The sequence below is a fragment of the Orcinus orca genome, chromosome 10, assembly GCF_937001465.1.
Source record: "Orcinus orca chromosome 10, mOrcOrc1.1, whole genome shotgun sequence".
In the NCBI taxonomy this organism is placed as follows: Eukaryota; Metazoa; Chordata; class Mammalia; order Artiodactyla; family Delphinidae; genus Orcinus; species Orcinus orca.
This window is the reverse complement of record NC_064568.1, coordinates 80,934,048-80,950,564: the sequence shown is the minus strand read 5'-3', so window position 1 is coordinate 80,950,564 and position 16,517 is coordinate 80,934,048. Positions and strand designations below refer to the sequence as shown.

General features: G+C 39.3%; 1 protein-coding gene across 2 annotated transcripts in view; it reads right to left on the bottom strand.

The window, feature by feature from the left end:
- Positions 1-16,517, bottom strand: part of EFHC1 (EF-hand domain containing 1) — a 60,708-nt gene that overhangs the window by 24,241 nt on the left and 19,950 nt on the right. For both annotated transcript variants that reach the window (XM_004285608.3, XM_033416252.2), the window contains 3 exons: positions 15,193-15,342; positions 13,847-14,039; positions 5,062-5,282 (listed from right to left, as the gene is read on the bottom strand). In XM_004285608.3, coding sequence (XP_004285656.1) covers positions 5,062-5,282; positions 13,847-14,039; positions 15,193-15,342 — 564 coding nt within the window. The remainder of the gene's footprint in view (positions 1-5,061; positions 5,283-13,846; positions 14,040-15,192; positions 15,343-16,517) is intronic.

Genomic DNA, 16,517 nt, shown 5'->3' with positions numbered 1-16,517 from the left:
GTGGCTTCTCTTTATTGCGGAGCATGGGCTCTGGGCATGTGGGCTTCAGTAGTTGTGGCTTGGGCTCAGTAGTTGTGGCACACGGGCTTAGTTGCTCTGAGGCATGTGGGATCTTCCCGGACCAGAGCTCGAACACGTGTCCCCTGCATTGGCAGGCGGATTCTTAACCACTGCGCCACCAGGGAAGTCCCTATTTTTATTTCTTCATTTTTGCCTCAGAGAATGATAGCCATACTTCACTGAGAACTCACACCCCCCTGTCCACACAGGATTCCCCTTTCCTAGTGAAGGAGCAAACTCATGGAACTAAATTCCAGATGCAAAGGTTATTTGGTGAGTGTGAAAATTTAGGATGAACCTATGTTTTTCATTTAGGTTCCAAGAAGGGCTGAAAGCACCGCTATAGGATGCTAAGATCTGTTTGTCTAAAAACTTAAGTAGAGGGCTTCCCTGGTGGCGCAGTGGTTGAGAATCTGCCTGCCAATGCAGGGGACATGGGTTCGAGCCCTGGTCTGGGAAGATCCCACATGCCGCGGAGCAACTAGGCCCGTGAGCCACAACTACTGAGCCTGCGCGTCTGGAGCCTGTGCTCCGCAACAAGAGAGGCCGCGATAGTGAGAGGCCCACGCACCGCGATGAAGAGTGGCCCCCACTCGCTGCAACTAGAGAAAGCCCTCGCACAGAAACGAAGACCCAACACAGCCAAAAATAAAAATAAATTTTTAAAAATAATAATAAAAAATCATGTATCTAAAAAAAAAAAAACTTTAGTTCAGAGGTTATTTTCCTCCCTCTCATCAATGCTAGGCGGACTGCAGCTGAGTTCTTTTTCTCTCCTTTCTGCTATGCTTTCTCAGCAAACTAGCTTGTACCATGCTTTTATTTGTAGATACCCTCCCCAAATCTTTTAATATACTGTATTCAGGGACTTTAACAAGTTAGTCTATATGAGCCCTGCTCCATCTGCAACAGGGGACTCCCTCAGAAACCAGGGACTCTGCTATGTTCGTCCAAGGTGGGGTGCTTAGAACACTGATCCTTCACCCACTTCCTGGGCTGTAGTTAATGTGATCTTCATGGCTGGAATATGACTAATGGATCCAGTAGATGGACGATGACTTAATTTGCTCCAAATACAAAACCACTACTCAGTGAACACACACGGTTGCCAATGGACAGAAGGACTTGGGGTGAGACACTGCATGCTAAGCTCTGACTTACTCTGGAGGTGGGCGGAAATGCACAGTGGTGGAGTCCAATATCAATACACAGTGAGAGCAGCCTGGTTGGGAGGTGTGGGGGGAGGTTAAGGAGTTTTAAAATAGGGAGGTAAGTTCCTGAGCACCTTCCTCTCAAATTCCTCTTGTTTTAACAGGCTTCTACCTAGTTTTCCCAAGTTGCATCTCACTTCCTCTGCTTGGAATAAAGACCTTCTCTAAATATCAGCCCCTGTGCCTGTGGTGCTGGCACCATGCTCTTCATGCTCCAAGCTACCGCCTGGGTCCTGTTCTAAACTAGAACCATTCCTCTGACTGGACATTATCACGCCTAGACACTCCTATTCGTATGACCCACCTTCCAGAGCTTCTGCCCAGGCTTTCTTAATGATGCACGCACACACAGTCTTACAGTCCCTCATCCTTCAGGTGCTGCCTTCAGAGGCCAGCTCCACGGCAGATGAGCTCTCCTGGTGCTGGCTTCTTCCTCCTTCCTACTAGCATGTCTCCAGATGGATCCAGCACATCTGGCTTCTGGATCCATGTGGACTTACTCCTGATCTGGCAGATCAGCCTGACCTGGGTATCGAGATTCTCAAATTAATATATGCACTGCATATCCACTTCTGTCCCTGCCCATCAGCTTGACTCTGGCTTGGTCCCTCTAGAACCTGCTACGGCTCTCATCCCTGTGTTCCAACTACATTGTGTAGAGTTCAGATGACTGAGAGGTAATGATTGAGGAGAGCTAAAAGGTATTTGCTGCTTGGTAAGTGGAGCTTTCCTACTCATTTCCAACAAAGACTTTCATGGACAAGCAGAGAGGATTTATTTGTAGCAGAATTATTTATTATAGAGAAAATAAACTGACCAAACACTATAATTAATGTGCCATATGTAAGGATGGAGAAATCATTGTATTATACAGAGTAACTGAGACAGGGCAAAACAAACCAAAATCTATAGTGGTTCTCCAGTTCTCTCTGCTCTCTATCCAAGTCTTCCCTCCCTTTCTTTAGAAGACAAGTTTGGGGGGTAGAAAGGTGATAGTAACGAGGATGGAGAGCAGGGCTCTTCTAGGACTCAAAGCTTTTATCAGCTCAAAACACAAATCAAAGCCGTCCACTAGGAAAAGTGCACCAGTGTGCTACAAGCCCTCCCCATCCTACTTCCTGGTTAGGTGAGACTCCTCCTTATGAGAATGTTTGACATTTAACAGGATTACCCTTGTACTTTTCATTGTGATGCCTGGACTGCAACTTCACACAATACTCATCTATAAACTCAAGTGGTGGAGTAGTTTGGCTGATTAAAATCTAGATCTGTTCACATGGTATTTTTCCTGTAGACTGCATCAAATGCTGCCCCCAAAACTGGGGCATAGGGACATCGGTTTTATTATAATTCTTAATCCATGAGCACATTCATGGGTAAGGAGTTCTATCAGAGGAAAAACTGACAGCAAGAGGCACTATCATCACCCACACTCCCTTCTGGAAGTTTTATTGCCCCAGGAACGCCTAGCACCAAAATCCAAATCCTTCTTTGTAATTGTTTTTATGAGATGTTGCTTCTAAAAGCCTTGCCTAAGATATCACTTGCCTTTGAGGGGAACAAATACATACTGCCTAGGCAGTCTTCTTCAGTCTATCCAGGAAACACACCACATACCTCCTATTTGCCAGGCACTGTGTTAGGTGCTAGGAGCACAAAGATGAACAGTGGTCCTGCTGTCAAGGAACTTAGTCTCATAGAAAAATTCATAAACAGATGTTTTAATACGACAAGTGCTAGTGGAGGGAGGCACAGAGTATCCCAGGAACACAGACGATGGGGTGCGAGCCCTGCCTGGGACTTCAGAGAAGCCTTCTTGGAAGAGAGAAAGCCTACACTGAGTTGTGAGAGTTAAGAAAAAGCCATGTAGAGAAATGATGGAGAAGTGGTTCAAGCATGAGAAAGAGCATTAGCGGAAGTCCAGGGGAATAAAACAGGATGCAGAACCACCTGTAATTCAGTAGAATTGGAGGCTAAATGCAAGCAGCATGGGCAGCAGATGCGGGGAAGGCAGGGGCCCAGGCTGGAGGAATTCAATCATTCCATCATTCCAGTAGTGTCTTTCAAAAAGAAAAAAGCCCACGGACATTATTTTATACACACGCTGGCAAAATAAAGATGGGCCACAGGTGCTAACACACTATTTTATACATGGGCAACAAAGAGGTTGTTTGAGTTGTTCCTGCCCCAAATAGGTACAACAAGCACCAGTGTTTTGGTCTACGACACTGTGGCCTTAATACTTTAGATGCTTGTTGAATCTGCTGTGTAATGTGGAATTTTGAAAACATGCAATTGTCATTTCAAACTCTAAAATATGTGGCTGAGCCACTCTGAAGGTTCAAGTTTATTAAATTACTATTTTGGTGCATTAAAGACACCATGAACTTACTCTGAGAGTGGACTTTGAGGTGCACAGAACTGAATTTTGGGGTTCTGCGTGATTTTAAGGAGAGCGATGTTGCAATTAAAGAACACCGTCTTCCAACATCTTCAGTGAATCAGTTTTTGTTTTGCTCCCAATCACTTTTTTTTTTTTTTTTTTCCTGTGGTACGCGGGCCTCTCACTGTTGTGGCCTCTCCCGTTGCGGAGCACAGGCTCCAGACGCACAGGCTCAGGCATGTGGGATCTTCCCGGACCGGGGCATGTGGGATCTTCCCGGACCGGGGCACGAACCCGTGTCCCCTGCATCGGCAGGTGGACTCTCAACCACTGCGCCACCAGGGAAGCCCTCCCAATCACTTTTTAAGTAAAAGGGTTTGATAAACAGGCAAGAAAAAATGAAATGCCTTAGGGGTCTGGAATTTTAAAAGATGTCTTTTTTTTAATCAAAAAGTTTTTAAATTATTAAAGTAACACAAGGCTTGGTATAAAAACTGAAATTGAGGGAACTCCCTGGTGGTCCAGTTGTTCGGACTCCATGCTTCCACTGCAGGGGACATGGGTTCAAGCCCTGGTCAGGGAACTAAGATCCCATAAGCCATGTGGCATGGCCAAAAAAAAAAAGCAAAATTACAACCACACAGTACAGAAAGAAAGCTCCCTGGTCATCTCCCACTTCCCTCCCTCCCTCCCCTTCCCACGGTGAACTAACCACTGTTAATAGTCTGGGGAAACATTCCTCCAGGTCTTTTCCTCAGTAATATACACAGATGTTGTATACAGTAATCTACAAAAATAGTGCCATGTCATTCACAATCCCTTAAAAATGTTATGGACATTTTCTCATGTTAATATGCATAGACTCCCTCTTTTTTTAACAAGTCTTATAGTCCTCTAATTATATGGATGGATATACTATAATTTATTCTGCCAATGTCCTTACACTTTATTATAAGTAATGCTACACTACACATCCTCACATATATCTATTTATAATCCCCAAACCAGATTTTCTGGGTCAAGAGATACGTGATATTTTATTTTGAAAAAGTTTAAATGAGACAAACTGCCCTTCAGAAAAGTTTTTCTCATTGTTCGCCTATTAACAGTGCACGATGCCTACTGCATCACACCAGGGCAAACACTGGATATTGTGAGTCTTTTTAGAGCAAACAGATCCTAAACCTCATTATTTTCATTTCTCTTTGTTTGATTATCAATTGAGGGTCTTTCCGTATGTTCATTAGCCATTTGTAGTTCTTTTGTGAACTGCTCTATTTCACATGCTTTGTCCATTTTTTTTATTGGGTATTCACATAAGAGCCTTTTTTATCCTTTTCCTTAAATTTCTATTAACGCATCAGAAGATGAACTCTCTCTCTAACCTCAGAACCAGTGTCCTGTTACCTGTTTCACAGGAGGTGGTTCCTTCTTGCTCACATCAATGCGTGGTAAATCGGTGATTCCAAATTTTTCTTTGTAATACTGCCGAGTAAATGGATCACAATCATAAATGAAGAAAGTTCTCCCAAGTATAGTGAGTGGCTTCCCAACAATGAAGTCTTTGGCAGTATACCATTCCAACACCTCCTTGTCTGAGATTTCCAGCACACACCGAGGGAAGTTCTCTAACAAAAGACAGCAGAGAGAGGAAAGAAAAGGAATGAGGATGGGAAGAAAGACTGACACACGGCAGCCAGGCATTCCTGAGAACCAGAGGGAGTGCAGGCTTCAGCTCTGACTGAGGGTCAGGGACTCCTCCACACTCCCTGCAGAACACAGGGCTGAGTACTTCCATCTGCGAACAGGACACATAAATAATAACCCAGATTGTTTCTGTAAAGTCTCTCTCCCATATTCGGCTTGAACTATCCCTAGAGGTCACCAATCTTAGTAGAATTAATGCTTAGAAGGAATCATTACAAGAGAAAAGAATAAATGTCCTTCTATAAAGACAGAGTATTGGATCTATGGTGGGGGGTCCAAGTCATTTACTTCAACCACCCACCCATTTATCCGTTCATCTAACAAATTGTTAGTGACCACATATACCGTGTACCAGGTACACTGCTGAATACAGAGATTATAACAATTAACAGTATGGATAAAATTCCTGCCTTGATGGAGAAAACATTCTATTCGGGGCCACAGACCCTAAACACACAAAACATGGTTTCATTTCAATTGTGGTCACTGCTACGAGGGCAGTCTGATCTAGTCCTGTGCCAAGAGGCAGGGACAGTCAGCACAATGGTTCCGGTAATCCGTTCATCTGGGAAATCAACAGATTTTCAAACGTAGAATCAACCTTCCATTTTTGGAATAAATCTAATTTGTCACACTCTCTTATGAAAACTAGGTGTTGATTGTTTAAGACTGATTCCCTGCAACTTGGCCTCCATGGAAACCATAAGATCATCAGTCAGTTCTAGTAAGGTGCCACACTTTGTAGCTGGAACCACAAAGCTTGGCCCCAGAACTCTGATGACAGGGAGCATGATAGGGGGGTTGGTACTATCCTAACTGATAATTGCTAAGAAAATAAGGAAGGAGACTAAGGTTCTGCTACAGCATTCAGAAAACCTAACGCTCCAGCCCTTGATTTGCCAAAAGAAAAGGGTTGGCTGCTTCCCAATCACGCATCTTAAACGCCCTACAGACCAAAGGTTCCTTCTCCCAGTGTCTAGTGCCCAACCCTACTAGAGCTCTCTGAGTTACCCCAGGAAGTGATGGGCAGTGGAGGACACAGCTCATGACTCTGTGGCATTGTTTTCTTTTTTTTGGCCACACCATGCAGCTTGTAGGATCTCAGTTCCCTGACCAGGGAACAAAGCCACGCCCTTGACAGTGAAAACACAGAGTCCCAGCCACTGGACTGCCAGAGAATTCCCCAATAATTATTACTTTAAATGTAAGTGGACTAAATGCTCCAATCAAAAGACATGGAGGGGCTGAATGAATAAAAAAACAAGATCCATCTACATGCTGCTTACAAGGGACTCACTTCAGACCTAAGACAGACAGACTGAAAGTGAGAGGATGAGAAAGGGTATTCCATGCAAATGAAAATGAAAAGAAAGCTAGGGTACCAATATTTATATCACACCAAGTAGACTTTAAAGCAAAGCCTGTAAAAAGAGACAAAAAAGGGCATTACATAATGATAAAGGGATCAATCCAAAAAGATGTAATAATTGTAAATATATATACAGCCAACACAGAAGCACCTAAGTACATAAGACAAATATTAACAAACAAAAGGAGAAACTGATGGTAACACAATAATAGAAGGGGACTTTAACACTCCAGTTACATCAATGGACAGATCATCCAGACAGAAAATCAAAAAGGAAACACTGGCCTTAAATGACATTAGACCAGATGAACTTAATAGAAATATATACAACATTCCATCCAAAAGCAGCAGAATACATTCTTTTCAAGTGCACATGGAACATTCTCCAGGACAGATCACATGCTAGGCCACAAAACAAGTCTCAGTAAATTTAAGAAGACTGAAATCATACGAAGCATCTTCTCTAATCACAACACCATGAGACTAGAAATCAACTACAAGGAAAAAAAAAACAAACTGTAGACCTTGAGATTACCTTACTAGTTAAGTCAGAAGGAGAAAGACAAATATCATATGATATGACTTATATGTGGAATCTAAAATACGACACAAATGAACCTATCTACAAAACAGAAACAGACTCACAGACAGCGAACAGACTTGTGGTTGCCAGAGGCGGGGTCGGGGAGGGATGGATTCTGAGTTTGGGGTTAGCAGATGTAAACTACGATATATAGAACGGATAAACAACAAGTTTCTACTGTATAGCACAGGGAACAATATTCAACATCCTGTGATAAACCATAATGGTAAAGAATATAAAAAGAATGTGTGTGTGTGTGTGTGTGTGTGTATATATGTATGTATACGTATAACTGAACCACTTTGCTGTATAGAAATTAACACAACATTGTAAATCAACTATACTTCAATAAAAAAAAAGAAAAAACACTGTAAGAAACACAAATGTGTGGAGGCTAAACAATATAGTACAAAACAACCAATCGGTCACTGCAGAAATCAAAGAGGAAATAAAAAATACCTGGAGACAAATGAAAATGGAAACACAATGATACAAAATGCTATGGGACACAGCAAAAGCAGTTCTAAGAGGAAAGTGTATAGCAATATAAGCCTACCTCAGGAAATAAAAAATCTCAATCTAACCTTACACCTAAAGGAAGTAGAAAAAGAAGAGTAAGCAGAATCCAAAGTGAGTAGAAGGAAAGAAATAATAAAAATCAGAGAGGAAATAAATGAAATAGAGACTAAAAAAACAACAGAAAAGATCAATGAAACTAAGAGGTGTTTCTTTGAAAAGATAAACAAAATTATAAAACTTTAGCCAGATTCATCAACTAAAAAATGAGAGAGGATCCAAATAAATAAAATCAAAAATGAAAGAGAAGTTACAACTGACACCATAGGAATACAAAGAATCATAAGAGATTAGTATGAACAATTACACGTCAGCAAAATGAACGACCTAGAATAAATGGATAAATTCCTAAAAACACACCATCTCCTAAGACTGAATCAGGAGGATATAGAAAATATGAATAGACTGATTATTAGTAATGAAATTGAATCAGTAATCAAATAACCCCAAGAAACAAGTCTAGGACCAGAGGGCTTCACAGGTGAACTCTATTAAACATTTAGAGAAGAGTTAACACCTAACCTTCTAAAGTATTCCAAAAAATTGAAGGAGGAGAAATGCTTCTGAACTCATTCCATGAGGACAGCATCACCTTGATACCAAAACCAGACAAAGGCACCACAAGAAAAGAAAATTGTAGGCCAATATCACTGATGAACATTGATTCAAAAACCCTCAAAAAATATTAGCAAACAGGATACAACACTATGTTAAAAGCATAATACAATATGATCAAGTAGGATTTATCCCAGGGGTGCAAGGATGGTTCAAAACCCACAAATCAATCAATGTGATTAACAAACTGAAGAATAAAAATCATATGATCATCTCAATAGGTGCAAAAAAAGCTTTTGGTGAAATTCAGCATCCATGTATGATAAAAGCTCTCAACAAAGTGGGCAGAGAGGGAACTTTCCTCAACTTAATAAAGGCCATACATGACAAGCCCACAGCTATTCACACTCAACAGTAAAAAGCTTAAAGCATTTTGTTGAAGACTAGAAACAAGAGAAGGAAGACCACTCACTCCAATTTTATTCACCATAATATTGGAAGTCCTAGCCATAGCGATCAGACAAGAAAAAGAAATAAAAGGAATCCAAGTTGGAAAGGAAAAAGTAAAACTGCTACTGTTTGCAGATGATATGATACTATATATATAAAATCCTAAAGGTGCCACAATAAAACAGAATAAATGAATTCAGTAAAGCCATAAGATACAAAATATACAGAAATCTGTTGCAATTCTATACACTAACAAAGAACTAACAGAAAAAGAAAACAAATCCATTTACAACTGCATCAAAAAGAATAAAATACCTAGAAATAAATCTAACCAAGGAGGTAAAATACTTTTACTCAGAAAACTGTTAAGACTCTGACGAGAGAAACTGAAGACAACACAAACAAATGGAAAGATACACTGTGCTCATGGATTGGAAGAATTAATATTGTTAAAATAAACATATTACTTAGCCTGCAGATTCAATGCAGTCCCTATCAAAATACCAATGGCATTTTCCACAGAACTAGAATAATTCTAAAATTTGTATGGAAACACATAAGGCTCTGAATAGCCAAAACAATCTTGAGAAAGAAAAACAAAACTGGAGGTACCACGCTCACTAATTTCAAACTATACTACAATCCTACAATAATCAAAACAGTATGGTACTGGCACATAGATCACATAGATCAATGGAACAGAACAAAGAGCCCAGAAATAAACCCACACTTATATGGTCAATTACTCTATGACAAATCAGGCAAGCATACACAATGGGGAAAAGACAGACTCTTCAATAAGTGGTGTGGAGAAAACTGGACAGCCACACGTTAAAAGAATCAAACTGGACTACTTACTCACATCATATACAAAAATTAACTCAAAATAGAATTAAAATTTACATGTAAGAATTAAAACCATAAAACTCCTATTAGAATACATAAGCAGTACATTCTTTGACATCAGTCTTAGAAACATTTTTTTTTGGATATGTCTCCTCAGGCAAGGGATACAAAAGCAAAAATAAACCAATGGGACTACAACAAACTAAAAAGCTTTTGCACAATGAAGGAAACAAGGAACCAAACAAAAAGGCAGCCTACTGAATGGGAGAAGCTATTTGCAAATAATACATCTGATAAGGGGTTTAATATCCAAAATATAGAAAGAACTCATACAACTCGACATCAAACAAAAAACCCACCTGATTAAAAAAAATGGTCTGAGGACCTGAAGAGACATTTTTCCAAGGAAGACCTACAGATGGCCAACAGGCATATGAAAAGATGCTCAACATCACTAATCACCAGAGAAACACAAATCAAACCCACAATGAGATACCACATCACACCTCTCAGAATGGCTATTATCAAGATGACAACAAATAACAAATGTTGGCGAGGATGTGGAGGAAAGGGAACCCTGTGCACTGTTGGTGGGAATGTAAAATTAGTGCAGCTACTATGGAAAACAGTATGGAGATTCCTCAAAAAATTAAAAACAGAACTATCATGAGATCCACCAATTCCACTTCTGGGTATTTTTCTGGGGAAAAAAACCCCACTAATTCAAAAAGATTTATGCACCCCTCTGTTCACCACAGCATTATTAAAAATAGCCAAGATATGGAAGCAATCTAAATGTCCATGGATAGATGAATGGATAATGAGAAAGTGCTGTACACACACATACACACACACACACACAATATTACTCAACGATAAAAAAGAATGAAATCTTGCTATTTTTGACAACATGGACCTAAAGGGTATTACGCTAAGTGAAATAAGTCAGACAGAGAAAGACAAATACTGCATTTCACTTGTATGTGGAATCTAAAAAAGTAAAACAAAAGAATAAACATACAGAAACAGACTCATAGATACAGAGAACTAACTGGTGGTTCTCAGAGGGGAGTGGGGTAAGATGATGAGTGTAATTGATGAGGAAAACTAAGAGGTACAAACTTTAGTTGTAAAATAAATAAGTCATGGGGGTGTAATGTACAGCATAGGGAATATAGTCAATAATACTGTAGGGACTTCCCTGGTGGCGCAGTGGTTAAGATGCCATGCTCCAAATGCAGGGGGCCCGGGTTTGACCCCTGGTCAGGGAACTAGATCCCACATAAACGCCACAACCAAGGAGCTGGCAAGCCGCAACTAAAGAGCCCACGTGCCACAACTAAGCAGCCAGTGAGTGGCAACTAAGGAGACTGTGAGCCACAAATAAGAAGCCCACCAGCCACCACTAAGGAGCACACGTGCCACAACTAAGACCCGGCCGCAACCAAATAGTAAATAAATATTAAAAAAAAAAAAAGCCTGGCTATGTATTAGAGTTGTCAGGGGAACACTGAAAATAACAATAATAATAATAATACTGCAAAAACTTTGTGTGGTGACAGATGATAACTAGAATTATCCTGGTGATCATTTTGTAATGTATAAAAGTATCAGATCACTGTGTTGTACACCTGAAACTAATATAGTATTGTAAGTTAATTTTATTTCAATAAAAATAAATAATCCATAAAAATACCCAAACATTTTTCAAAATTTGTTGTTTTTTAATCCTATCACTGCTCCAATATCATTACTGTAATATACTTTAATTTTACTTTGATATGTTTTAAGCCCCTCAAATTTAACATTGTTCCTTTAGTTTGTATAGTCAATGTTTATTTAGATTTACCTACATTTTACCATTTTCTTTATCACTTCTTATTATCTCAGATCTTACTTCTGGAATCATTTCCTTTCTATACATTAGATTTTTCCTAGTTAAGGGTCCATTGTTTAGGTCCACACAGAGCTCTCCCGCAAAGCCTTTAGTCTTTCTAGCTCACACCTCTTCTTCTGAGCTTTATCTACATGACATAACTAGTTAGCAATCAGATAATCTGGAGCACCTGTGTTACTGTTTAAGAGCTTTGAGTATTTATATTACTTGTCTCCCCAGCCGCTACAAGTGACTGAAGGACAGGGATTCTAGGTCTAGGAGTTATATTTTCATCTTATCCTCCATAGCACAGCACTTAGCACATGACATAGTTCCCAGAGCAGATATTTAACCCTTGTTTAACCGAATTCAATAAAAATTATCCATTGGATTAATGCCTCTGGGAGTCAGTCAGACACTTTAACACCGTGGTTCCAGTTAAAGGAATTATTTAGCTGATGGAAGCTTAGCCTTTTCTATCTGCAAGACTAACAATAACTTTCACAAAAAGATATGTGTCCTACCTTTTCAAAGGACCCTACATAGGTCACCAGGCTGCCTTTCCATCTACCCCTGCTGAAAATTGTTAAAATTTGGGAAGTTATAGATGAGGATGATTACATCTTGAAAAGTCTAAACATAGGCCACAATGATAAGGCACATTGATAAGGCAGACACAAACATGGAACCTGAGAGTTCAAGAGATTTACTGACACTTTTTTCATGCCACCCTGAATACATCCCCATTCTTCTTCTTAATCATAACTCTGACGTTTGTTAGCTCCAGATGGCAGGCATTGCAGGCTCATTTAAGCATTCTGGAAGGCCAAAATTAGTATATTAGTCCCAGTGTCACAGAACTCTAAGAGGGTTCTATGGGAGCTAAGTAGAAGAAACACGGCAGGCAGCAGCCGGACTAAGTTGAACTAGGGCATGGATCCAGTTATCGCTATTTGAGAATGTAAACTGTGTTAGCAATTATTCTCATTTCTCAAAAAAAGAGGTGCTTAATGTTAAGTCTCTTAATTTAAAAATGACAATTTTTACTCCCTTTTATCCTTTTCCCCAATCTCATTCTCCTCTGCCTCACATGCAACCATGCTAATGAGCAGATTTCTGATTATCTGCATATTTACACTGTTTTGTGTGCATTTTACTTCATGTAAATGGTATTGCGTTATACATCTCCTTTTTTTCCTACACAGCACTATGCATTTAAGATGCATCCATTTGCTTTCTTGTACATTTTGCTTCTATTACATATTTATCAGGATATACCTTCACCACATTCTGATTATCCACTCTCCCAGTAATGGAAATCTCCACCTCCTTGCCCCCAGATAACTGCATTTTTAAAAAACACTGTGCAGACCAAGCAATACATGTGAGTAGGCTGGATTTAGCTTTCAGACGGCCAATTTGTTTATAACCTCTAAGACAAATCTCTTGCTCAATACCTGGAATTTCTTATCTCTTAGTTCCAAAAAATAGAGTTAAAAAACAAAACAAAAAAACCCCAAAGTATTTATTACAGAGTTCTGTCAGCCATCCAAACATTGGTCATTACATGTGACCAAGATGACACTTTTGTAAGAGAAAATTCTTAAACTATTAAGTCAATAACTAAAGCAAGTCTACTTATTCCAGAGAAGTAGTGACAGACAGCCTGTCTCAGCTGCATTTTGTTTGCATTCTCACACTCCCATTGATAAGGTTATTTTATATCAGCAAAGACAGACCAAGGGTTGATACAATGGGGATCCACCATTATGAACAACAGACATGCCTTTTCCCATCTGAAGTTATCCCACATAGAAACTTCCTGATTAGGAAGTGGTTGAGGTGAGAAGCAAAGTCTGAAAAGCACATAGGAAATGGTAAGCTGTATCTCTGAATGAAAACAAGCTTGTTTCAGAAATGCATTAAAAATCTGACATGAAATTGCTTCAGCTCAGAAGCCTTGCTCTTCCACACTTTAAATAAATCTTCCACTGCTCTTTTGGTTTTGTTCCCCTGATCTTGGTATCAGTCATCTCTGCCAGACCATTTCAGATACAAGCTTGGATCGAGGGGCCAGTAAAGGAGGGAAGTTATGGGAAAGCCGCTTTTTGAGTACCTAAGAGAACACAGCAAGCACCTCCCAAGTGTAAAGGGAATGACCACACTGATTAACTCCTTTGAGATCCAGGAAAGGTCCCAATTAACAGAGGATAAACTGAATCACACATACTTGCATTCTCCACCAAAACCTTGGGCATGCGCTGGCGGCTCATGAGGAGTGGGAAGGGATCTCGTCCATCATTCCGTTCGTGGACCTCTCGAATTTCCACTGTATCATCCATAAGATAGTAATGAATAATGTAGGTCCGACATTCACCAAACATGCTGTCTGTATCATCCCAGATCGCATAGAATCGAAGAACCTTTGAGGAACCCAAAGCAGTGACTTAAGTAAAAATTCTACAGGTGGAGAGTTTAACTTAGCTACTTTGGCATTTCTGTATCAGACAATGATGAAAAGATTAACCAGAAAGACTATGACATAATCTCAGATGGTTAAAAACAAAGTATTCACCAAAGATACAAAAACATCTGAAATCATATGCCAGATGTCAACAGCTGGAAAGTATTAAATAATAGTCTTACAAGCTTGTGCTGAGAAAGAATGATTCATTTTGATCCAAAATATTATTCAGTGAAAGAGAAGCTGAATTAAAAGAGCAGTGGGCCCTTTGTTCAGTGCTTTATGCGTATTAATAAAGGTACATGTGAATGGTTTGTATATAATTAGTATGGAAAGAATTTTCATTTATTAATCAGTCTTTTTTTAGTTCTTTCAACTGTTCTTTCTAGTAACAGTATCAACAATACAATCTTTAAATACAAAATAATGACAGACATATGACTGATATAAAGAATGTTCTTAAAAGACCTTGCTAGTGCTAGGTAAAATTTTCTGAACTAAAAGGAATTAGATGTCTGAGAGAAAAAAGCAGCAAAGAAACACTGAGGGTGATCTGCTTTCTCTTTCCCTTTAGTACAGTAAAGGAGAAGACTCAAATACACCAGTCCACAAGGGGAAGATAGGAAGGTTGGAACAGAGCTGGAAAATACCCAGAACATTCTGTACTCACACATCAATATAAAATTGAACAAGGAAGCATCTGCAATGGGAATGCTGTGAAATTACTGGCTTAACACTAGAAACCTACATATATGCAATAGCTTTGAAATATCCCAATAATTCATTTAAGGTTTCCCAGAGGATTCTTTGACATTAATTCATATTTGAGAAAAGAAGTAGGTGGTTAGAAGTAAAAAGCAGGGAGCAGATGTTGCTCAGCAATTGCTTTAAGATTTAAAAGTTTGGTGGAGCTCACAAGACTTAACTCCACAATCATCTTTGAACCTCTGATATGAAATTTAGGCATTCCTGTACCTCTAACCCCAGAAAGATAGCACTGTATCTGACCAGTTAAATTACAGATATAATGTTTCAAAATACACATCCACCAAAATAACTTGCTAATAAGCAGTGCTGCATTTGGAAACAAGTAAACCTACTGGGTCACTTACTTGTTTGTCAAAGGTGAGAAACTGCTTGAGTTGATCAAAGTCTGTTGGGGTCACATACTTACGAAGAGGCTGTTTCCGGAGTTCAGTGTAAGGATCGAGAGCCATCTTCTCTGGTGGATTTAGTTCAATTCCTTGACTTTCCAAAAATACCTACATAATTCAAAATTAATAATGATTATCTTTCTTGAAGCTTCTCAAAGTAAATATTAAGTGATGCTGTAAAAATAAGTATAATAAGAATTTCTAAGCTACTGCCCACCTTAACCATTAGTTTGCAGCTTGAACATGTCTTAGCAGTACTAAGCCTTTGATTGACCCAGTTCTATAATGCAGATAATAATTGATAATTACCTTAAGTATAAATGGAAGACATGATGGTAAGGTAACTGGCTTCAAATATGAATTCAGATCAATTAGATTTAAGTAGGTGCCCAGGAACAGAGGGAGTACCAGGACTGCTTACATACGTACATCGGGAACCTAACCATAGTTTGAACAATACGTAATTCATATCAGGTTTGGGGGCAAGCTGCACAATGGCAAAGTTAAGCTGAAATCAAATCCCCAGCTTTCCATCTCATTTAAAACAAATATATGATTAAGTACTTCCCGCAAAAAAAAGAAAAGAAAGCATACCCACTAATTATTTTAGACCAAAAAATATTTCAGCCAAATAGGAAAGACGAATCAAGTGCTCAAATCTCACTAAAAAAGTTAAAGAAAGCATCTGAACTTGATGTGATCACTGAATTTTATTTTGCTAATTATGAGTAAATAAAATATTTTAAGTCACTATATATTTTAATACAACTTGACAATTCTTCTTAAAAGCACAATAAACTATCTTTTTTGTTGACCAGAAAAGAACAATTTCCTGGGATCTGTTTACACTGTGGAACTGGAAATTAATCTGAAATCTGGGTTTCTTTTGGGAATTGTGTGGTTTGCTTTTGGACAATTCAATAGAAAATATACAGAACTCAGGGCCAAAATACATGGGTTCTAGTATCAGCTCTGCTAACTAGCTTATAATCTTAGTATTTAAAGTTTTATTAGGCAGTCTCCAATATCCTTTCTTTTTTTAAAAAAATTATTTATTATTATTATTTTTTGGCTGTGTTGGGTCTTCATTGCTGCATATGGGCTTTCTCTAGTTGTGACGAGCAGGGGTTACTCTTCATCGTGGTGCGTGGGCTTCTCACTGCAGTGGCTTCTCTTGTTGTGGAGCACGGGCTCTAGGTGAGTGGGCTTCAGTAGTTGCGGCAGGGGCAGGCGGGCTCAGTAGTTGTGGCTCACGGGCTCTAGAGCGCAGGCTCAGTAGCTGG